General features: G+C 37.4%; 11 protein-coding genes across 11 annotated transcripts; 7 read left to right on the top strand and 4 right to left on the bottom strand.

Moving 5' to 3' along the window:
* Nucleotides 1-270: 270 nt before the first annotated feature.
* Nucleotides 271-2,856, bottom strand: RFC1 (replication factor C subunit 1; the record flags this gene model as incomplete). The annotated part of the gene is made up of 1 exon (XM_033913453.1): nucleotides 271-2,856. One exon carries the CDS (start codon nucleotides 2,854-2,856, stop codon nucleotides 271-273), a length of 2,586 nt encoding a protein of 861 aa, XP_033769344.1.
* Nucleotides 2,857-3,177: 321 nt separating this feature from the next.
* On the top strand, nucleotides 3,178-4,635 carry RUD3 (Rud3p; the record flags this gene model as incomplete). Its single annotated transcript, XM_033913452.1, has 1 exon — nucleotides 3,178-4,635. One exon carries the CDS (start codon nucleotides 3,178-3,180, stop codon nucleotides 4,633-4,635), a length of 1,458 nt encoding a protein of 485 aa, XP_033769343.1.
* A 233-nt stretch (nucleotides 4,636-4,868) lies between these two features.
* AIM41 (Aim41p) lies at nucleotides 4,869-5,426 on the top strand (the record flags this gene model as incomplete). Its single annotated transcript, XM_033913451.1, has 1 exon — nucleotides 4,869-5,426. One exon carries the CDS (start codon nucleotides 4,869-4,871, stop codon nucleotides 5,424-5,426), a length of 558 nt encoding a protein of 185 aa, XP_033769342.1.
* A 453-nt stretch (nucleotides 5,427-5,879) lies between these two features.
* Nucleotides 5,880-6,590, top strand: SPR2 (Spr2p; the record flags this gene model as incomplete). Its single annotated transcript, XM_033913450.1, has 1 exon — nucleotides 5,880-6,590. The coding sequence occupies one exon, from the start codon at nucleotides 5,880-5,882 to the stop codon at nucleotides 6,588-6,590; it is 711 nt and encodes a 236-aa protein (XP_033769341.1).
* Nucleotides 6,591-6,893: 303 nt separating this feature from the next.
* Nucleotides 6,894-7,667, top strand: SAS5 (Sas5p; the record flags this gene model as incomplete). The annotated part of the gene is made up of 1 exon (XM_033913449.1): nucleotides 6,894-7,667. The coding sequence occupies one exon, from the start codon at nucleotides 6,894-6,896 to the stop codon at nucleotides 7,665-7,667; it is 774 nt and encodes a 257-aa protein (XP_033769340.1).
* Nucleotides 7,668-8,030: 363 nt separating this feature from the next.
* STE4 (G protein subunit beta) lies at nucleotides 8,031-9,302 on the bottom strand (the record flags this gene model as incomplete). The annotated part of the gene is made up of 1 exon (XM_033913448.1): nucleotides 8,031-9,302. The coding sequence occupies one exon, from the start codon at nucleotides 9,300-9,302 to the stop codon at nucleotides 8,031-8,033; it is 1,272 nt and encodes a 423-aa protein (XP_033769339.1).
* Nucleotides 9,303-10,573: 1,271 nt separating this feature from the next.
* Nucleotides 10,574-13,276, top strand: MGM1 (dynamin-related GTPase MGM1; the record flags this gene model as incomplete). Its single annotated transcript, XM_033913447.1, has 1 exon — nucleotides 10,574-13,276. One exon carries the CDS (start codon nucleotides 10,574-10,576, stop codon nucleotides 13,274-13,276), a length of 2,703 nt encoding a protein of 900 aa, XP_033769338.1.
* Nucleotides 13,277-13,671: 395 nt separating this feature from the next.
* On the bottom strand, nucleotides 13,672-13,884 carry RPB10 (DNA-directed RNA polymerase core subunit RPB10; the record flags this gene model as incomplete). The annotated part of the gene is made up of 1 exon (XM_033913446.1): nucleotides 13,672-13,884. One exon carries the CDS (start codon nucleotides 13,882-13,884, stop codon nucleotides 13,672-13,674), a length of 213 nt encoding a protein of 70 aa, XP_033769337.1.
* A 584-nt stretch (nucleotides 13,885-14,468) lies between these two features.
* NPT1 (nicotinate phosphoribosyltransferase) lies at nucleotides 14,469-15,758 on the top strand (the record flags this gene model as incomplete). The annotated part of the gene is made up of 1 exon (XM_033913445.1): nucleotides 14,469-15,758. One exon carries the CDS (start codon nucleotides 14,469-14,471, stop codon nucleotides 15,756-15,758), a length of 1,290 nt encoding a protein of 429 aa, XP_033769336.1.
* A 258-nt stretch (nucleotides 15,759-16,016) lies between these two features.
* PTP2 (tyrosine protein phosphatase PTP2) lies at nucleotides 16,017-18,272 on the bottom strand (the record flags this gene model as incomplete). The annotated part of the gene is made up of 1 exon (XM_033913444.1): nucleotides 16,017-18,272. One exon carries the CDS (start codon nucleotides 18,270-18,272, stop codon nucleotides 16,017-16,019), a length of 2,256 nt encoding a protein of 751 aa, XP_033769335.1.
* A 464-nt stretch (nucleotides 18,273-18,736) lies between these two features.
* On the top strand, nucleotides 18,737-22,186 carry RET1 (DNA-directed RNA polymerase III core subunit RET1; the record flags this gene model as incomplete). Its single annotated transcript, XM_033913443.1, has 1 exon — nucleotides 18,737-22,186. One exon carries the CDS (start codon nucleotides 18,737-18,739, stop codon nucleotides 22,184-22,186), a length of 3,450 nt encoding a protein of 1,149 aa, XP_033769334.1.
* Nucleotides 22,187-22,511: the final 325 nt, after the last annotated feature.

The raw sequence follows: 22,511 nt of genomic DNA, 5'->3' as shown, positions 1-22,511 counted from the left end.
ATAATATAATAACTTGACATTTTTCCAATTGCACAACGCATAATACTGGAATAACATATTAGATACAAATGTTAGACCTAAGAAATGTAATATTTAATGACAGTTATACGTAAGGGTGCATTATTTTGTGCCCTATGCCAATAAAAGTGATTATATAAGGCGGTTATGGTACTCATCGAGCTGCTATCGCCGTACGCTTTTTGTATCTGTGATGGAACGGCACACAAAATAAATGAGAAGAAAAGCGTGACTAACTATTATATAAATAAATCATGCTTTCGTTTTCCTTTTTTTGCTACTGCCAGTTTTACTGTTGGCGGTCTTCCTCTTCGTAGGTTTAGTTTTCTGCTTGATAAGTTTATCCTTCTTTAGGTCTGTGCCACTGTCTTGCGTTTCTTCATCATCTGCAGGGACTGGGTTGTCATCCGCGTCGACGACATCTTCGAAGTCAGGGGTACTAGTACTGGTGCCAACAGCACCACCACCTATAGTACTACCTGTTCTGTAAATTGCGACTGGATGTGTCATACTGTTGTATTTTCGGGTGAATCCACTTTTAACAGCAGTTGGTATCTTTTTGATAACTGCAGTGGTCACATCGGGGCCCACAAAAAACTCCATAATAGAATCCCAATCTTCTTTGGTCAAATAGTAATCATCCATTACCCCTATGACAGATGTAATTGCATCAGCACCTTGCTTCAAAAATGGATCTAATAATCTTTTTCTAAAAGTTGGCAGATAATCCAGCCTTAGCCCAATTTTATCGGTGGATGTACCTAGTCTTGTGTGATAATGTACCTCTTGCAGTAACCTATAATATTTACCAGATTTGGAATTTTGGCCCAACCAAGTAGTGAAATTGATTCTTCCTGCCATATGTCCAGCAACTTTTGACGCTGGATAAACAGATGAAAGAACAGCATGCAAAGGCAAAAGACTCCATAATTGCTCACTGCTACGAATCTTCCTTTCGACAATATCACCCAATGAAATGCAGTCAGCCGCTTCAGCAACAGCTTCTAAATGTGATTGGCCAGCTTTCAAAACGCTTGGTCTTGTAGATAAGTAGTTTTCCTGAATCATTAAGGGTGTGAAATCAAAGTCATCAAAATATAATGCGATCTTATCATTTAGTGTAAAGTTCTTTGAACCTATGTCTGAGTATATCTGTCCATCTAACATTTTATGGGCAATGTCAAAAGGCTTTAGGGCAATATTCTTCTCCCATGCCTTTGAGATCTCGTTGATATTTTCGTGATTAATGTTTTTTGTGGTTGTAGATATCGTTGAAAGTAGATTAATAACCTGGCGGATATCACCTCTTGTAGTCTGTATCAGTCTGTCAATGACATTTGGATCAAGTTTGAACTTCTCTCTAATAGCAATTGTCATTAATCTTGATTTAATACTATTAGCATCAGGTCTTCTAAATTGGATATCAAGACACACTCTATCAAAGGGCCTCATTTTCGGTAAATTACGTTCATTGCAAATTAGAATCAGCGGAGTTGACGTCTTACGACAAAATTGAGCCAGCTGGCCAACCCCTCCCCTATCGCCTCCGCTCATACCATCAACCTCATCCATAATGATGACGAAGTGCTTTCCGTTCAAATTTTGCGCCTCCTCGTTGTGTTTGAAATAACCTACCACAGACATATTATCAAGAGCGTTTTTGACACCAGCATTAAGTAAAGTTTTAGAGCGAACATCAGAGGCGTTTTGCTCAAGAATGTCATACCCAAGCTCTTGTGCAACTAAATGAGCAGCGGTTGTTTTCCCGATACCAGGAGGACCATATAACATCGCCGCCCTAAAAACTCCAGAACCATCTTTACCGGCGTGTTTAAATCCATTTTTCTTTGAATTTTCCCAATTAGCTAACCAGTTTTTCAATTTGGATACGCTTCCTTTGTTACCACAGACCTGTTGCAGATTTGTTGGTGCGTACTTCACAGTCCACAATTTATCTTCTTCCCTAACCTCATTGTCTTTCTGAGGATGACCGCCAGAAATTTTAGACGTAGCGAGCTTCTTCGCCCTTTCTTTTTCTTTCTTGACCAGTAATTCTGCTTCTTTAGTAGCAATATGATGCTGTTCTTCTAGTTTTCGACGTGCTTTTTCAGCAGCTTCCCCGTCACCACCTTCAGCAGGCATTCCAGCAATCAACTGCTTAAAACCTTCTTCGTCTATGGCTTTGATTTTTAATTGCTTGATTTTTTCTAGTTTTTTTGGTCCTGCTTCATCACCTAGGACTACCACAGAAGTTTTGCTTGAAATTGATTTAGTAACCCTCGCACCGTATCTTTTCGCTAAAGCTTCAGAAGCGCCACGCTCTAAGGTTGGCAGGATGCCTGTAAAGACAATCGTTAGGCCTAACAAACAATTAGGCTTTCCTTCAGGAAAATTACCTATTTCAGAAGCAATTTCGTTTGGATCTGCATTTGAATTTGCGCTTTTGAAATCAAACTTAACATTCTCTTTCACGTGAACACTTGATAGATCCAAGGATGGGATTTTGTCTAGTATATCTTGAGCCGTAATGTTTGAAGGAGAGTCTGAAACTTTAGAGGGAGGTTTTTGTTTTTTTGAACTCGGTGGCTTCACAACTGATGAAGAGGCCTTCCTCTTTGCGGGAAGAGGAAACTTTTTTTCTGCTTCAGGTGTCTCTGATATATCAATTACCTTACTCGAAGGCGCCTTCTTTGGCGTTTTATCATTTGATTCTTGGTCAGATTCATTATCTAAATCGATAACTTCCGGTTTAGACGCACCTGCTTGTCCTATAGGTCTGGATGTTGACGATCTTACAGATTTCTTATTTTTACCAAAGAAATCAGAAATATTGACCATTTTTCTCCGGTTAGCTTTAGTATGGATTGGCCTCAGGTTATAGAATTAGCTGCGGGATACCCAATTCCTTATTGTGTAAGGATTAAGCAGCGTATTCAACGAAGTTACTGATTTCGCTGATGAATTAAACGTTCCTTCTCATTTTAGTTTTTTTTCAATACTTCTTTTTGGATTTCGTGCTCATTTTGATACGAAAAATGGAAACAAACAGAAATTCCATTTTTGAATAATATAAGATTTCTGTATAAAAAATGATATACTATATGCTTGTGTATACTAGCCAGTTGATCCTCTCAAACAATTGCATTATTTTTAACTAGGATGGGCAAAAATAAGAAGAAAACAGGCAAAAAAGCTAAAAGTCATCCCCATGTGGAAGACGTTGACGAAACCGTCAATGAACATGAAAAAATAGTCAACCCTGTAAATGAATACGCTCCTTCAAAAATTTCCACTGATCCAGACACTGATAGTATCATGGTCAATGCAGACGATAAGCAGGAAGATCCATCTAAAGGAGTAGATAGACAAAAAGTCGGTGATGACCCGACTACGCACACTATCAACTCTTTAGAGGACAAAAAAGCTGATGATGAGATAAAGGAGCTGAAAAAAGAAATTGAACGTTTAAACTTGGAACTAAACGACAAGAAGAATCAAGAAACACCTAATGAAAACCTTAAAAATGAACTGGCAAATGTTATTAAGGAAAAGGACGAATTCAAAACACAATATGACACATTATTGAGCAAGATATCCTCTATGAAATCAATTTTTAATAAGATGAAGGAAGCACAAAAGCAATTAGAGGAAGTACAGGAGCAGCTTACTGAATATGAATCACAAAACCTGAAACTGAAGAAAAAACTTGAAGCCACCAAAACTGAAAACTCTGAATTGCAATCAACGATTGTGACTCTAAATACAGAGTTAGAAAACTTGGAAAAGGAGCAAGAAAGTGCAGAAGAGATTTTTTTGGAGTATGAATCAAGAATAGAGGCTTTGCAAGATGAAAAGCAGGACATAATTGAAAATCATAATAAGGAACTTAATACTTACAGGAAGGAAAAGGATCAGCTAAATGTTCAAGTTCAGGAACTCATGATAATCTTAGAAAACAATAAGCAAGACATATCAGACTTGAGGGCAGAAAGAGATGAGTTGAGGCAGGCTTTGGAATCCCATGAAAAGGAGAAAATAGTATTAAAAAACTCGCTAAACGATTTGGAATTGAAGATAGAAGAAGTTGACAACAAAAGGGGAGAGGAGGCTAGAGAGAAAGACCAGGAAATCAAGGCTTTACGATCTCAACTCGACATGGAGTTAGAATCACACAATAATGACATGAAAACTTTGGAAAGTTTGAAAAACCAACTTGAAGTCATGAAAGAGGACGCGTCTATGAAGGAAAAATATGAGGAAGAATCTAAGCAGCACATCTTGCAGATCGGAAAACTACGTCACGAAGCTATCATACTGAATGAACATTTAACGAAGGCCCTGGCTATGTTGAAGAAATCAAGCGATTCTGAATCCGTTGATAAAGAGCTGATATCCAATTTATTAATATCTTTCGTTTCCATACCCAGAGCAGATCCAAGGAAGTTTGAAGTTCTTGAGTTACTGTCCAATTTCTTAAACTGGGATGAAGACAAGAAACAGCAGGCCGGTTTGATCTCGAATAATGAACAGTCCAGAAACTCAAGCGCTGTATCTAGAACAGAAAGCTTCGTATCGCTTTGGACCAACTACCTCGAAAAGGAGAGTGAAAAAGACTGATCAAAAAAACTGAATCTAGTTCGAATCAGCATACATACTTAGTGTAGCACCACCAATCTATACTCCATAAACGATAAATTACATAAATTGCCTCTACCCGGCATCCGGGACTTTTCGGGGCAAGGATTTTATTTTTAAAGGGAAAAAAAGGATCTTCAACATTGCTTAAGAGAAAATGAATAGAACAGACCCTGAGATACAGCGGGAAGTACAACAGATAGCACCATTTCAAAATGTTCAGGCAATCAATTAGACCACTTGTTTCAAATAGACTAACCTTCGTTCGTTATAACAGTTCTCCAGCCTACACGGCTGCAGTCAGCTTATTGAAAGGAGATTTAAAAAAGGCTATGATTGCTAAGGATGAAATGAAGAAAACAGCAATAAGAAGCATGTTATCAGCCATAAAAAACAAGGAAATTGCCTTAAAAGGGAAGAGCGCCGATGAGTACTCCCTATACGACATGTATTCTAAGTTAATATCTCAAAGAAAGGACTCTATTGATGAGTTCATTGCGAACAAAAGGGACGATCTAGTGGCCAAAGAGCAAGGCGAAATGGAAGTCATAAAGAAATATATGGACCAATTGCCAGTGTCTTCGGAGCTTGATATTGATCAAAATGTGAAGAAACTGTTGGACGCCCTTAAAACAAAGGCAGGTGAGAAAAAGATCCAAATTAAAGAAATTATGGGAGAAATCGACTGGAAGTCATTGCCAACAGAATGGAAAACATCACCAACTGCCATCAAAAACAGCATTGTTAAGCAATTCAAGGAAATATTTAAATGAGGTCCATTTTTTCGGCGCGACGAACCACAACCCAACTTTTAATAGCACTTTATGAAAAGAAAAGTAACAACATTCGTCAAAAATTATGAAAGATACTTTATTAATACATATCTCAATTATATTTAAATAAAAAAATTCATGCTCGCTCCCTTTTTACTTCTTTTTTTGTGTCTGCGGTTTTTGTGCCATATAGCAACCACAAAATGTTTGGCTGATTGTCATTTGCTGATTGTCATTTGCTTTTTGTTCATGGAAGAATCCGCTTTTGTATGCTATATAAATTGCTCTTTTTCCTGGAAGTATTTGTGATAATTACAATAAGATTCAAGACAAAAGACTAGCAGCTAACCAAACATTCTTGCATATAACTAAAAAAAGACATCAAGCCAGTAACTATCACGTAAGGAAGGAAAGTAAAGTTTTGTATCAAATTTTTTTTTGATTCTCACTGAAATGTTAGGATTATATTTGTCTTCCCTTTTCTTCGCTTTTTTTATGGCTCAAGTGTTTGCTACCAAATATTCAATTACTTTTACATCAGATGACTATGAAGAAGACCAAGCAGGACAAAATGAACCTAGTCCTTTAGTTTTCCATCTAGATAAGAACTCATTGCCACCAGCCCTGCTAAACCAAATGGAATTTAGTCCATACCTAGTACTAGCAGACTTGCCAGAGGGGCCACGAGCTCTAGATCCACAAGAACATGTTGATACGGTCCTTGCTTCCAAATCTGTAATAGATTTTCTGTTGGAAGATCCCCTAGCAATAGTGGAGCACAAAAAGTTTTCTCAAATCGAAAGCATTCTGTATGAAATCATGGAAGACAACATACAGGGGAAAAAAGAGACAGATGAAGTATTTGAAGAGGCTCCGAAACCGAAAATATATGCGTATGAAGAGGTTTTGGCCACCAATAACAGCATAATCAATAACAGCCAAAGGCCGATAAGTACTGCAATACTAACCAGTACCATTCCGTATTTATCTAGTACAACAGATTTGGCTGTATCCACGGGCGTTACTAGTGTTGGGATATTTCCAACCATCGCCCCGGCAAATATTACAACTATTGGGGGATACGAAAACTCATCACCCTTTATAATGCCGTCAATGGGAATTTTAACATTTTTATTCGGTCTATATTTGTTACTTTACCCTTAAAGTTAAGCAGCCGTTATAATCAAATTTTAGATAGAGAAAGCATTTAAATAACATATAAATAAAAAACCAATTAATAGTATTATTTAGTGACGTTCAGAGCTGACGCGGTCGCGTTACACGGGCAACGAAAAACTATGGTTAGATTAAGAACTCATCACTACTAGATTCGCACGACTATATATTAGAGCTGCCTTGTTCAGGTGAAAAAAAGTGCAGTAACTCAAGATTATCCACAAACTACGCTATAATTGCCTTTGATTCTAAGAAAGTTTTTTTTTCCTGCCGTATAATAAACGCTCTTTTATGGATCGTTCAATAGAAGTCACTTTCAGAGTAAAAACACAACAGGTTATAATACCAGAACAAAATATCCAGGAAAATGAACTTCCTTTGCGTCGGTGGCAGATGGAGCTCCTTATGCTAGATGCAGAAGGAAACGAAGTGGAGCCTACCATCCTCTCCAAATGCATATACCATTTGCACCCTAGCTTTAAACAGCCCAGAAAACGACTGAATTCGCTTCCATTTCTTATCAAGGAAACTGGCTGGGGAGAGTTTAATCTAAAAATAGAGTGCTTCTTCATGGACAACGCTGGGAAGTTTAGCATTGAACATGATTTAACGTTTGAGGATGATGCATATGCAGTTGATTATACCGTTAATGTGCCTTATGAATTTTCACATCTCAATGGGGAGCTTTCCAAATATTTCGATGTCCCGTGGAGAGTTGTGTCTCCAGAAGAGGAGATGTCTCTCCGTATGGCCGATTTGCCCTGGGTTAAAAGTCTTGCGCTTATAGATGAGGACATGATGACGGACGTTGTTCAAATGATATTGAATGACCCAGCAGTACAGAAGGCAATTGAAAATCATCCTAGGAGGGAGCGATTTTTTATGTTTATAACACAACTACCGGACGAATTGTTAACTAGAATTCAGGCTTTTTTGAAATTTTCAAATAATCGATCCACTAGACAAGAGATGGAAAATCTTGCCTCAGACGCAACCAGTTTTCCAACTCGTAAAGAAGAGCCAATACAGGTTCATGATAAGCGAAGTAGTTTTAAGCCATTATGAAGGGTAATCAATCCTCGAAGACATAGATGGTCCTGGTCAGACAAAATAAGTCGGTGAATAATACTAATATTCCAACACGGCAGAAAAAGACCGTTAAATGAATGCCACTTTTATGCGTGTTTGATCCAACTCTCCAAAGAGGAAAAGGAAGCAGTTGCTGGGCTTTGAATTTCCATTACTGAATGTTTGTACTAGTTTTTAATACAAATCGAAAAGAGTCCACCTAGTTGAAGAACGCTTTTTCGCTTCTGCGAACCTAATGTTACTATTATTACTCTATGTAATATGAGATGGGTGTGTGTATGTATATTATATATAATGGCGTTCATTGATGATCATTGCTCATTGAATTTCCAATTCGAACTATTGATAACCTGGAGACCATATTTTCATAGTCGAGTCCCAAGAACCTGTACATACAGCTAACCCATCTGGACTGGAGCGTACACCAGTGATTCTCCCACCATGACCTTCCAATTTTCCAACAATCTCTGCTTTCAATACATCCCACACAATACAACCAATGTCTGTATAACATGAGTACATTAATCTTCCTGATGCACTGAAGTCTAAAGAAACAACACCTTGGTTGTCTAGGTAGCTTGAGCTCGTTGATTTTAGAGTTTTTGGTGATTGAGCGGTATTGTACTCCATGTTAGCTGCCATATAAGTAGGGGTAGAGATTCGTTCTTCATAACCTCGGAAAAGAGAAAAAGTAGCAATAGAGCAGTCTGACCTTAAATCATACATATTTATTACACCATTGTCACTTCCTGTCACAATTGACATCCCGTCTTTGAAAAATCGAAGAGCATTGATATCACTATCGTTAACGTAGAAGCTTTGTACAGCGGATGGAGATCTGTTATCCCATATGTAAGTATACCCATCTGATCCACAACTGGCGAATGTATTGGAGGAATTTTCTGAGTTTGACTCTTCAGGAATGGCTAATGCCAAAACGTCACCTAAATGGTCAGAATATTCTCTCACTCTCTTTGCTTTCGGTATATCCCACAAGGCACACGTCATATCCCCACTTGCAGTCAATATATGTGCGTTGTCTGTGAATTCAATGTCCGAAATGTAACAAGTATGTCCTTTAAAAATTGACGCAACGTTTTGTTGTACTCTGTTTTCTTTCGAAACTCTATAAATGGTACAGTTATTGTTTAGTCCTGCACTCGCTACCAAATTACTCGATGGTGAGATAGCACAGGAGAGAACCCACTGGGAATCCAATGGAATAGCGTTTTGTTTCAAACCCGAAGCACTATCCCATATAAGCATGAAGCCATCTTGGCTTGCACTCAGGATACGTTTGGAATCTCGACTCCAGCGAAAATCTGAGATTTTATTATTATGACCTTTCAATACGATATTTGGTTTCAAGTTGATCTTATTTTTGGTCAACGACACGACTTTACTGGCCATCTGGAATAAGCTTGCATCTTGTATCTTATGTTTTGCTTTATTTATTTGGGCATGAAGCTGTTTACTCTCTTGTCTGGCGGCCTCTATTTTATTTTGAATTTCATCCTCCACAGCTGAAATATCGTGTAGAGTTTGTGGCTGTATGTATGGTTGAGTAACGTTATTAGCATACGCTATTGAGTCCATTTGATGTGCTGCCATCTTAGTGTGTACCTGATTTGCTTGCACACTTCTTGGGTGATATAGAATTTTCTTCCTTGGGATCTAATGCTGTAGCAGTATCTTACTTCTCCCTCTTCTCTTCTAATAGATGCTGGTCTATTGACCTTGAGTTTCGACACAAAGAAGATTATGGATAAAAGTGTTTTAGCAGCGAGTTACTATAAAAAGGGGAAGGAAACAATTATAAAAAGTGATAAGAGATTTTGAGGATACTGTTTCGCTGTTGAAGGGATTCAGGTCATGTGAAGGATACACTTTCAAAAAAGTTTTATGTTTGAAAGTTAAAGTTACAACTACTATGAAACAGGCAAGTGTCAGCTGAAGACAACTGAAAAATTTTTCGACGCAGAACAACTGTTGGGTAAACCTAATAGGGCTACAAGTCAATCTGCTAAGGCCCAAAAGTCTCACAAACTTTTTCCTGCGTACCACATGTGTCTTTTTTCGCAGCATCTCTTTTGAAACATTTTTCAACGCGTGTAAAAATTCACATCAGACGAAAGTGCGTACAAAGGTTTTCAGTCCCAAAAGGGGCAGCATCCGCGGAGAATTTTCACAGGGTACCGGTTACAATAAGTAAGTGCCCCCAGACACGGTTGAAGGTTTGAAGCATGGCCTCATCGGCCGATATTGAAATCCGATTACGCATGTCCATCTCGGTCTCAATAACTGACATCATGTGTTAATAACAGAAAAAGACTCGCAAAGCAAACTATTCTTACGCTCACTAACGGCAATAAACGTACCATTTTTCAAGCATTAATAGCAAGTACTTCTCATCCAGCGTATTTCATGCTGCGACAAAGTTCTAACACAGGTGTCAGTAAATAAAAGAACTGTAACTAGGTTTAACTGCGAGAAGACTTCTCAAGGGTGATATGAGGGGCTTTTATCCTCTAAAGCTGTTTCCATAGAAAGCCCTAAAAAAGTGAGTCGACTTAATGTAATGAATTTCAAATAATTTTGAGTATGAAGGGTTTGCTATAGAATGAACCCTCATTTAGCGGTTCGTATTCGGTGATCAATATGCAAGTTGTTAATATTTCCTTGACCATCAAAAACAAAATAGTAGCGTTTTATTGTAAGATAATACAATACATAAGCAGCTAAGAAGGTTAACACCAGTTAACGGGGAAACAGCGAAGAAGTCTTTTTTTTGGGTAGTGCAGTAACCATTTTATTTTTAAGGCATCCCGATCTCTTCATACGTATAATATAGCCTCATATATTCACCATAGTACTCTGAAAGCATGAGTAATTCTACTCCATTAATGACCATTCCAAAGGTGGCAAATTATAGCGCATTAATAAAAATCAACGCGAGTCCAGTACGGCTTTTCATTCTGAGGAGACGGTTCGCTACACATCCGGCTATATTGTTTGGCCCTCCTTATATCAAAAGTCCCTTGGTTCACTTACACAGCCGCATAAGCACTGTTCACGGAACAACAAATGCGAATACTCTGCATTTTGTGATTACTAGGAGATCAATATCAAATTTTCCCAGAATCATCTCTAAAATTATTCGGCTACCCATATATGTAGGTGGCGGGATGGCTGCTGCAGGAAGTTACATAGCTTATAAGATGGAAGAAGCTAACTCTTTCACTAGGGACAAACTGGATCGAATCAAGGACTTTGGCGAATCAATGAAGGAAAAGTTTAATAAAATGTTTTCTGGCGATGAATCTCAAAATGGTGGCAGTGGAAACGATGGTACAGTGCCGACAGCCACATTGATAGCCGCTACATCACTCGACGACGATGAAAGCAAAAAGCAAGAAGACCCTAGTGATGATGATGACGAAGATGACGACGAAGATGAAGAAAACGATGCTGTGGATACAACACAAGACGAAATGTTAAACTTGACCAAACAAATGATTGAAATTAGAACTATTTTAAATAAAGTGGACTCTTCTTCTGCACATTTAACTTTACCGTCAATTGTCGTGATTGGCTCGCAATCGTCTGGTAAGTCTTCCGTACTAGAATCCATTGTTGGAAAGGAATTCTTACCAAAAGGTTCCAACATGGTCACAAGAAGGCCCATTGAGCTGACTTTGGTCAATACCCCTAATTCGAATAATGTAACAGCTGATTTCCCAAGCATGCGTTTATACAACATCAAAGACTTTAAGGAGGTGAAAAGAATGCTAATGGAACTGAATATGGCTGTTCCGACTTCGGAGGCTGTTTCTGAGGAACCTATTCAATTGACAATCAAATCATCCCGTGTTCCAGATTTGTCATTGGTCGATCTACCCGGTTATATACAAGTTGAAGCGGCAGACCAGCCAATAGAACTGAAAACCAAAATCCGAGACCTATGTGAAAAATATTTGACTGCACCTAATATTATTTTAGCAATCTCTGCTGCGGATGTTGACTTGGCTAATAGCTCTGCTTTGAAAGCTTCTAAAGCAGCAGATCCTAAAGGTCTAAGAACGATAGGTGTCATTACCAAACTGGATTTGGTAGATCCTGAAAAAGCAAGAAGTATTTTGAATAATAAGAAATACCCACTTAGTATGGGCTATGTTGGGGTGATTACGAAGACACCAAGCAGTGTAAACAGGAAACACTTAGGTCTTTTCGGTGAAACACCTTCGTCATTAGGTGGAATATTTTCCAAAGGCCAGCACGGTCAAAATGCGGGAGAAGAAAATACCAATGGTTTAAAACAGATTATGTCTCATCAATTTGAAAAAGCTTATTTTAAAGAAAACAAAAAGTATTTTGCCAATTGTCAAGTTTCCACTAAGAAATTGAGAGAAAAATTGATCAAAATTTTGGAAATTTCTATGTCAAATGCGCTAGAGCCGACTTCTACACTTATTCAACAGGAACTAGATGATACTTCCTATTTATTTAAAGTTGAGTTCAATGATAGGCATTTAACTCCCAAATCATACCTTTTGAATAATATCGATGTACTAAAGTTGGGTATTAAAGAATTTCAAGAAAAATTTCACAGAAATGAACTGAAATCGATTTTGAGAGCCGAATTGGATCAGAAAGTTTTAGACGTTCTGGCCACACGGTATTGGAAGGATGATAATCTCCCGGATCTATCTTCCTCTAAACTGGAGAGTGATACTGATATGCTATATTGGCATAAAAAACTGGAACTAGCATCATCTGGGTTGACCAAAATGGGTATTGGTAGACTATCTACAATGCTTACTACCAACGCCATTTTGAAGGAATTAGACAATATTTTGGAGTCTACTCAACTAAAAAATCATGAACTAATCAAAGACCTTGTTAGTAATACAGCCATTAACGTACTAAACAGTAAATACTATTCAACGGCTGATCAAGTTGAAAACTGTATTAAACCGTTTAAGTATGAAATTGATTTGGAAGAAAGAGACTGGAGTCTTGCTCGTCAACATTCTATTAATTTAATAAAGGAAGAACTGCGTCAATGTAACTCAAGGTATCAAGCAATCAAAAATGCCGTCGGGAGTAAGAAATTAGCGAATGTGATGGGCTATTTGGAAAACGAATCAAATTTGCAAAAGGAGACACTTGGTATGTCGAAATTGCTATTGGAAAGAGGCTCAGAGGCTATTTTTCTAGATAAAAGGTGCAAAGTGTTATCGTTTAGATTAAAAATGTTGAAAAGCAAATGTCATTCAACAATTGAGAAGGACCGCTGTCCAGAGGTATTTCTATCTGCGGTTAGTGACAAGTTGACTTCCACAGCTGTTTTATTCCTTAACGTTGAATTACTGAGCGATTTTTTTTATAACTTCCCAATAGAATTAGACAGAAGATTAACATTATTGGGAGATGAACAAGTAGAAATGTTTGCTAAGGAAGACCCAAAGATTTCAAGGCATATTGAATTGCAAAAGAGAAAGGAATTGCTGGAATTAGCTCTGGAAAAAATAGATTCAATCTTGGTCTTCAAGAAAAGCTATAAGGGCGTTTCCAAGAACTTATGATATAAAGTTAATAGTGCAGGATTTTGTAAATAACTTTTTTTTCCCGTTATATAATTACTAGAGTTTTTTTTTCAGAAAAATTAAAGGCATACCTTTCAAACGAGCTTTTTTCTTATAGTATACAAGTCTCTTATATCGCAAGATGTAATAACCCCTTACTTCCTATATCGTCTTGGAGAATAAACAAAAGATATATATTTTTTTCTATTATTTTGGAAGAGAATGGTATATCGACAGCATGCATAGACAAATCTGGTTGTCTTGTAGTTCATTTAATGTGAGAGAATACATGTCTTTGTCATTTTTTCTTTATGCCCGTTTTCATCTTCTCTTCTCATCGATCTCCTAAGGGAAGTGATAAGAAAAGGTCAAAAAACAGCCATATTGATGATCAGCTAATCTCTTTTTTCTAATGGGTTGTATCTTAAAAACTTTTCAATAAGGTCGACGTGAGTTAGAATCATTCTTCTGCAACAGTATCTTTTTAGACCTAATCTTGACAATGCGGTACCTTCATCTAGCTCATCTTCTTGCAACAAGTTTAAGTAACTTTCCCACTTGTCACCAACAACTTTACCGCAGGAGAAACATCTAACTGGGACAATCATTTTATACTATTATTTTGCTTATCGAGTCTTTAAAGTCCTTCAATTAACGGTTTGAGAACAGTCTAAGTATCATCCCATTGTGATTCTTCCATCTTTTTCTTATGAAATTTTTTTTTACCCAAAAGCACGAGCGAGAAACCGCTTTTTCGTTCAACGTGATAAGTGTGTTTTCAATTGCTGACACTTCCAGTGTACTAGCCATGAGAGTGGTACTATTAGCCCATTTTGGGTCCAAAAAACACATGAAAATGTCAATGCTTATCAAGTGTGTTTCTCCACGGATAAAGCCTTCATCTTACTTTTTTATGCTGTGACTTGTCAAATATCAACAAAATTGGCTGCTGCGCCAGGGTGAAAAATTCGTCAAATCCGTTCTTATAAGGCTGGAAAAACTCGCAAATGCAAGAACTGTTGTCCTCGACTGACCAAAAATGACAAGCCCTTTAACAGTTATCGAAACGAAAATTGTACCAAATCAGTTTTTCTGTTTTAATTCATCACTGTACGGAAGGGAACTATTGACAATATTTTTGAAGAAATATAGACTCAGCCATTTGTAACTGATTTCGCCAAGCAAGATAACCATGTCAGAACCAGTGATAAAGTCTCTTTTGGACACGGACATGTACAAGATTACGATGCATGCTGCTGTCTTCACTAATTTTCCAGATGTTACAGTTACCTATAAGTATACTAACAGGTCGTCTCAATTGTCCTTCAATAAGGAAGCCATCGATTGGCTAAAAGAACAATTTTCGTATTTGGGAAATTTGAGGTTTACAGAAGAGGAAATTGAATACCTACAAAAGGAAATCCCATATTTACCATCTTCCTATATCAAGTATATTAGTAGTTCTAACTACAAACTAAACCCTGAGGAGCAAATTGCCTTCACTTCAGAAGAAATTGAGGGCAAACCCTCCCACTACAAATTGAAAATTTTGGTTAGTGGTAGCTGGAAGGATACTATCCTTTACGAGATTCCCTTATTGTCCTTAATATCAGAGGCTTATTTCAGATTTGTAGACACTGACTGGGACTACGAAAACCAATTAGAGCAAGCCATGAAGAAGGCGGAAGCTTTATTTGATAATGGTATTAAATTCAGTGAATTTGGTACAAGACGTCGCAGATCCTTGAAGACTCAAGATTTGATTATGCAAGGCATTATGAAAGCTGTTAACGCTAATCCAAGCAGAAACAAACCACTATTGTTAGGTACATCAAATATTTTATTTGCCAAGAAGTATGGAGTTAAGCCTATCGGTACTGTGGCCCACGAGTGGGTTATGGGAGTTGCCTCTATTAGTGAAGATTATTTGCATGCCAACAAAAATTCCATGGATTATTGGATTAATACTTTTGGCGCAAAAAATGCTGGTTTAGCATTAACAGATACTTTTGGCACGGATGACTTCTTAAAAGCATTCCGCCCACCATATTCTGATGCTTATGTTGGTGTTAGACAAGATTCTGGAGATCCAGTTGAATACACCAAAAAGATTGCGCACCATTATCATGACGTATTGAAATTGCCTAAATTCTCGAAGATTGTGTGTTATTCTGATTCATTAAACGTCGAAAAGGCAATAACTTACTCCCATGCAGCTAAAGAGAATGGAATGTTAGCCACCTTCGGTATTGGTACAAACTTTACTAATGATTTCCATAAGAAGTCTCAACCTCAGGTTAAAAGTGAGCCATTAAACATTGTTATCAAACTGTTAGAAGCAAATGGTAACCATGCTATTAAAATTTCTGATAATTTGGGTAAAAATATGGGGGATCCTGCCACCGTGAAAAGGGTGAAAGAAGAATTAGGATATACTGAACGAAGTTGGAGTGGTGATAATGAAGCGCACAGATGGACTTAATTATCCAGTTAAGACACTTTCATCTCAGAGACTTTATAAATATGTCACATAGATATGCAGCAGACATCCCGAGAATAAAACATTATATGAAGTTGCAAGTACGTAGAAACCTCGTGTGTCTTTATGGAGAGATTGTAGATTATAGATTTATTTTTTATTTTTGATGTATCTATATAATGAAATAAAATGCAACGAGAGAGGTTAGGTAATTTATCAAAACGTAAAAAGTGTCTGTATTATAGGAGAAGAACAATTTTATCAACAAGGAAACTCATTTTTAATCTGCTTTTGCAATGCAAAATAATTTAGCAATGCCTCATAACAAGCGATATATTGAGTTAGATTCTGTACCATTGAAATCCTTTGCTTTCTTAACTCATTCACTATGATAAATATAAGGTCCTGAGTCATATTCCAAACATCAATCTTGTTTGAGTGATTTGTTGTAGATGAAAGAATACTTAGTAGGAAATCCAATGTAACAAATACACCAGTTCTTCCACATCCTGCAGAACAATGGACTAATAGTGGTGATGAATTTGCCGTATCGAGATGTAAATCACTATTTTTATCATCTACCAAGTCAGGCTTGCAAACGTCCTTTTTGAGACTTGCAATAAAACTCTGTGGATTGAACAATAGTGAATTTTTGATCTTGTGTACTTTAATGATGTCGTTGATATCTACGCCACAAGAGTCCAACCAATTCTTATACTGTAATTGATAAACAATGAACGGCTTTGATGTAGTCATAGTAGTGGAGATAAGGTCGCCAGTATGCGAGGAGCCACAATCCTGCTTGATACTATCATTTTTGGGAGCAATTTTTGTGACTTGAAAGACTCTAAGAACACAACCATTAATATTGCAAATGTCCTCCCAGGTATTTTGAAGCTTGATAGTATGGTTGGAATATGATGAATTATTCCAATAAATGTCCCATTTTCTTAAATTCAGTTCATCGTCAGAATTCAACGATATTATTATTTTGACGTGGTTCAAAGTGATAACTTTCCAGAAATCATCCATAGTCGAAGGAAGCGGGGCTTGAGTGGCGATATATTTGAAATCAGGATTAATCTGTGAAAGTTTCAAATAGTTTGCGTTGATGTAGTCGTTAATTTTGCAGGAATGGTTTTTTGTGTCTAAAGGACATACTGGATACGGCCTATCGGTTTTTGTTTCCGCTGTAGATGCTTCAGAAGCTGCAGGTAGTTTGGGAGAATGAGGTAATTTAACCCTCGAATGTTCATAAGGTAAGATATTAGAGTATCTGTTCTTGGTAAAAGATTGAATTCCCTCTGTAAGTTCGTAATCATTTATTGGTGTCATTATAGTGTCATCGGAGGACAGAGGTGAGGGCGAAGAGGATGTGTTGTTTTTGGGTATAGTTAACTTTAGCTTTTGATTGTTCTGTACCTTGCCTTTCACTGAGGTTTTATATTGTCTTTGTAAACTAGTTAAAGAATATAATTTCGAATTATCCGTAGATTGCGATACCCTCTGCTGTTGCGATTGCTGCTTTTGATGTAAAGAAGACATTTTCTTAAATTTTAAACATTTCTCCAACCTTTGCATTTCAAAGTTTTCTAAAATTTCAAAATTGTCAAAAAGTTTCTTTAAAATCACCTTTTCATTTTCTTTTATGGAGCAGAATTTTAGCCAGTTCGGTAAAATCGTGTCGTTAGATGCTAAGTCAGCAGGTATGTTGAACTGGAAAAATTTCTGCAAAGAATTTGGTGAATAATGAATGAGGTCCTTTTTCAGGGACTGTAAAAAGATTTTATTTGAATCATTAGGTGGAGGTATATTTATCCTCAAATTTAAAGTTGATCTTGAAGTTAAGTTTGCGTCTAAGTTCAAATCCAATTTAGGCATGATGCAGTTTTTCTTATTTTTTTCTATGGAGGAAGCCTTACTATCATTCAGAGAGCCTTCGAAAAGAAAGAATTCCAAGTAAGGAGATGGAAAAAAATGGCATATGAACTTTTTGAACTTCTCAATGAGGCAAAAAGTTGTCTTCAAACAACTTGAAATTTTGCTGAACGAATCACTGAAAATGAAAACGTCATACTCCTTGATGATCTTAGTAAACTCAACATACTTCTCATCAGAGCCAAGGTAATTCTTCAGTAAGTTCTCGAATGGATAGTTTGACCTTTTCACTAATGTGCTGGGTAGTGGCAACGATAAAACTGTGATATCCTTGGCATTTGTATTATCTGGAAATGAGTTGGTGCTAGGGCCAGCGCATACATCCACGAGCAGTATTTTAGAATGCCTGTTAGAGTTGTTGCGCCGTATGTTAACGTCGTCCAGATCTTTGCACGGTTTAATGGGGTTTTGCGGAAGATTAGACAGGTTTATAGTTTCACCTCTATATACGGGCATTTGACCAGGCGTTCTAGCTTGATTGATTTGTATGTGGCCCTTTTCCGATATAGCAGAAGAGGCCATCCTATTGCCGTTATTGTCTCTTTTGCCACTACGATATTGCTGTGCTATGCGCTCCATCAATAGTAACGTTGATCCTATTTCTTGTAAGCTATTAATAGCACTGGATCGGACCTAGGCTTCCAAACTAAGCGAAAAGGGCTGTGCGAAGCGGAAGAGGGGAACCAGGGGAATCGGGTCTGTCGGGTTGAATGGTCTCGTCTTCCTTGTCAAAGTTCGCAGCGCAGTGCTCAAGAAAGATGACGACTCAAAGTTGGCACTTCTCAAAAGATTTTTATATGTGCATTACTTATATTCTTCTTAGTAGTCGGGCCAGGTACGCTTAAAGATATAAATAGTTCTAAGAATCTGGCGCGTAATTTTCCAGATCATGCCCGACGGAATGGGAATAGTGAGATGAGCTGAAAATTTTTCGATCTGTGCTTAAGTGATGATATATGGTCAGGCTAGAAAAGAAGTAAAGGGAGTTTAGAGCGTTGATAATTGAGTGTTCTAACCACTAGGAGCTGAGCGTTTGTTAAAAGATGGTTGGTGCGACGAAAAGACGGAAAACTCATATCCATAAACACGTGAAAGACGAGGCATTTGATGATTTACTGAAACCAGTGTATAAAGGTAAGAAACTAACTGATGAGATCAATACCGCTCAAGATAAGTGGCACCTTTTGCCTGCATTCTTGAAGGTTAAGGGTTTGGTGAAGCAACATCTTGACTCATTTAACTATTTCGTTGATACAGATTTAAAAAAAATTATAAAAGCAAATCAATTAATTTTAAGCGATGTCGATCCAGAGTTTTATCTAAAGTACGTCGATATCAGAGTGGGTAAGAAGTCCTCTTCTTCGACCAAAGACTACTTGACACCACCTCATGAGTGTAGACTTAGAGATATGACATACTCTGCACCAATTTACGTGGATATAGAATATACCAGAGGTAGAAACATTATTATGCATAAAGACGTGGAAATCGGTAGGATGCCGATCATGCTAAGATCCAATAAATGTATCCTATATGATGCTGATGAATCGAAAATGGCCAAATTAAATGAGTGCCCGTTAGATCCTGGTGGTTACTTTATTGTTAACGGTACAGAAAAAGTAATTCTTGTTCAAGAACAATTATCCAAGAATCGTATTATTGTGGAAGCAGATGAGAAGAAGGGTATCGTTCAGGCATCAGTCACTTCATCTACCCACGAAAGAAAATCCAAGACTTATGTCATCACCAAGAATGGTAAAATCTATTTGAAGCATAACTCCATCGCTGAAGAAATCCCTATTGCTGTTGTTCTTAAAGCTTGTGGTATTTTATCTGATTTGGAAATCATGCAATTGGTTTGTGGTAATGATAGTAGCTACCAAGATATTTTCGCCGTTAATTTGGAAGAATCCTCGAAATTAGATATTTATACACAACAGCAAGCTTTAGAGTATATCGGCGCCAAAGTAAAGACAATGAGAAGACAAAAATTGACGATACTGCAAGAAGGTATAGAAGCCATTGCTACTACAGTCATTGCACACTTGACCGTAGAGGCGCTCGACTTTAGGGAAAAGGCTTTATATATTGCTATGATGACACGCAGGGTGGTAATGGCAATGTATAACCCTAAGATGATTGACGATAGAGATTACGTTGGTAATAAGCGTCTTGAATTAGCCGGCCAACTGATTTCCTTATTGTTTGAAGATTTGTTCAAAAAGTTTAATAATGATTTTAAACTAAGCATTGATAAAGTCTTGAAAAAACCAAATAGGGCCATGGAATATGATGCATTATTGTCAATTAACGTTCATTCAAATAACATTACCAGTGGACTGAACAGAGCTATTTCAACAGGTAACTGGTCCCTTAAAAGATTTAAGATGGAAAGAGCGGGTGTTACACACGTTCTTTCTAGATTATCTTACATTTCTGCATTGGGTATGATGACAAGAATTTCATCTCAGTTTGAAAAATCAAGAAAAGTTTCCGGTCCAAGAGCATTACAACCTTCTCAATTCGGTATGCTTTGTACCGCAGATACTCCAGAAGGTGAAGCCTGTGGCCTAGTGAAAAATTTAGCATTAATGACTCATATCACTACAGATGACGAAGAAGAACCTATAAAGAAATTATGTTACGTTCTTGGTGTAGAAGACATAACTTTGATTGACAGTGCATCCTTGCATCTAAACTATGGTGTTTATTTAAATGGTACTTTAATTGGTTCAATCAGATTTCCAACAAAATTTGTTACTCAATTCAGACATCTAAGAAGAACAGGTAAAGTCTCGGAGTTCATCTCAATTTATTCGAATTCTCACCAGATGGCAGTTCATATTGCTACTGATGGTGGTAGAATTTGTAGGCCATTAATAATTGTTTCTGACGGTCAATCTCGTGTGAAAGATACTCATTTACGTCAACTACTAGACGGTGAGTTAGATTTTGATGACTTTTTGAAGCTTGGGTTGGTGGAATATTTAGATGTCAATGAAGAAAACGATTCTTACATTGCATTGTATGAAAAGGACATCGTTCCTTCGATGACACATTTAGAAATTGAGCCATTCACCATTTTAGGTGCCGTTGCTGGTTTAATTCCATATCCACATCATAACCAATCCCCTCGTAACACATATCAATGTGCGATGGGTAAGCAAGCAATCGGTGCAATCGCCTATAATCAGTTCAAAAGGATAGATACGTTATTATACTTGATGACTTATCCGCAACAACCAATGGTGAAAACCAAAACAATCGAATTGATCGATTATGATAAATTGCCTGCTGGTCAAAATGCTACGGTTGCTGTCATGTCCTATTCTGGTTATGATATTGAAGATGCTTTGGTTTTAAATAAGTCATCCATAGATAGAGGTTTTGGTCGTTGTGAAACTCGTAGAAAGACAACCACCGTTTTGAAAAGATATGCGAACCATACCCAAGATATCATCGGTGGTATGCGTGTCGACGAAAATGGAGAACCTATATGGCAACATCAATCCCTTGGCCCTGACGGTCTAGGTGAGGTGGGTATGAAGGTTCAAAGTGGCCAAATCTATATCAACAAATCAGTTCCAACTAATTCCGCAGACGCGCCGAACCCAAACAATATAAACGTCCAAACTCAATATAGGGAAGCTCCGGTGATATATAGAGGTCCAGAACCTTCCCATATTGACCAAGTTATGATGTCCGTTTCAGATAATGACCAAGCTTTGATCAAAGTTCTGTTAAGACAAAACAGAAGACCTGAATTAGGTGATAAATTTTCTTCTAGACATGGTCAAAAAGGTGTTTGTGGTATTATTGTAAAGCAAGAAGACATGCCTTTCAACGATCAAGGTATAGTTCCAGACATTATCATGAATCCTCACGGTTTCCCATCTCGTATGACTGTGGGTAAAATGATCGAACTAATATCGGGTAAAGCTGGTGTGCTAAATGGCACTTTGGAATACGGTACATGTTTTGGTGGTTCTAAACTTGAAGAGATGTCTAAGATTTTGGTTGATCAAGGTTTCAACTATTCTGGTAAGGATATGTTATATTCAGGTATAACAGGTGAATGTTTACAAGCCTATATCTTTTTTGGCCCAATTTACTACCAAAAATTGAAGCATATGGTTTTAGATAAGATGCACGCAAGAGCTCGTGGTCCAAGGGCTGTTTTGACACGTCAACCTACTGAGGGTAGATCCAGAGATGGTGGTCTGAGGTTGGGTGAAATGGAAAGAGATTGTGTAATTGCCTATGGTGCTTCTCAACTGTTGTTAGAAAGGTTGATGATTAGTTCAGACGCTTTTGAAGTTGATGTCTGTGATAAGTGTGGATTAATGGGCTATAGTGGTTGGTGTACCACCTGCAAAAGTGCAGAAAATATTATTAAAATGACTATTCCATATGCCGCAAAACTGCTATTCCAGGAATTATTATCTATGAACATTGCCCCAAGATTAAGATTGGAAGATATCTTTCAGCAATAAGGTATTTTTCTTGTACTAAATTTTATTCTATTTAGCGATTATATCCGTTTTGTGAGGAACTTCAAGAGGGTTAAACGCATACGAAAATTATATAACATTAAACTGTATTTCTTTCAATTCTGGTACTGCGTCACAGGCTGTTACTTTTTTTATCCATTAAAGGTTTGACACTTCTTCTGATTCAAGAATGAGCCAAAATATAAAAATATATCCAGGCTGGCAAGAAGTATGTGTGCACACATGATATATACACTTTTAAAAAGACTTCTGTTTATTTTACATATTTATAGACTTAACTATTGAAGCCACAGCAAAAATTCAATGC

This window comes from Saccharomyces paradoxus, chromosome XV (assembly GCF_002079055.1).
Source record: "Saccharomyces paradoxus chromosome XV, complete sequence".
NCBI classification, from domain to species: Eukaryota; Fungi; Ascomycota; class Saccharomycetes; order Saccharomycetales; family Saccharomycetaceae; genus Saccharomyces; species Saccharomyces paradoxus.
This window is presented reverse-complemented; position numbering and strand designations above follow the sequence as displayed.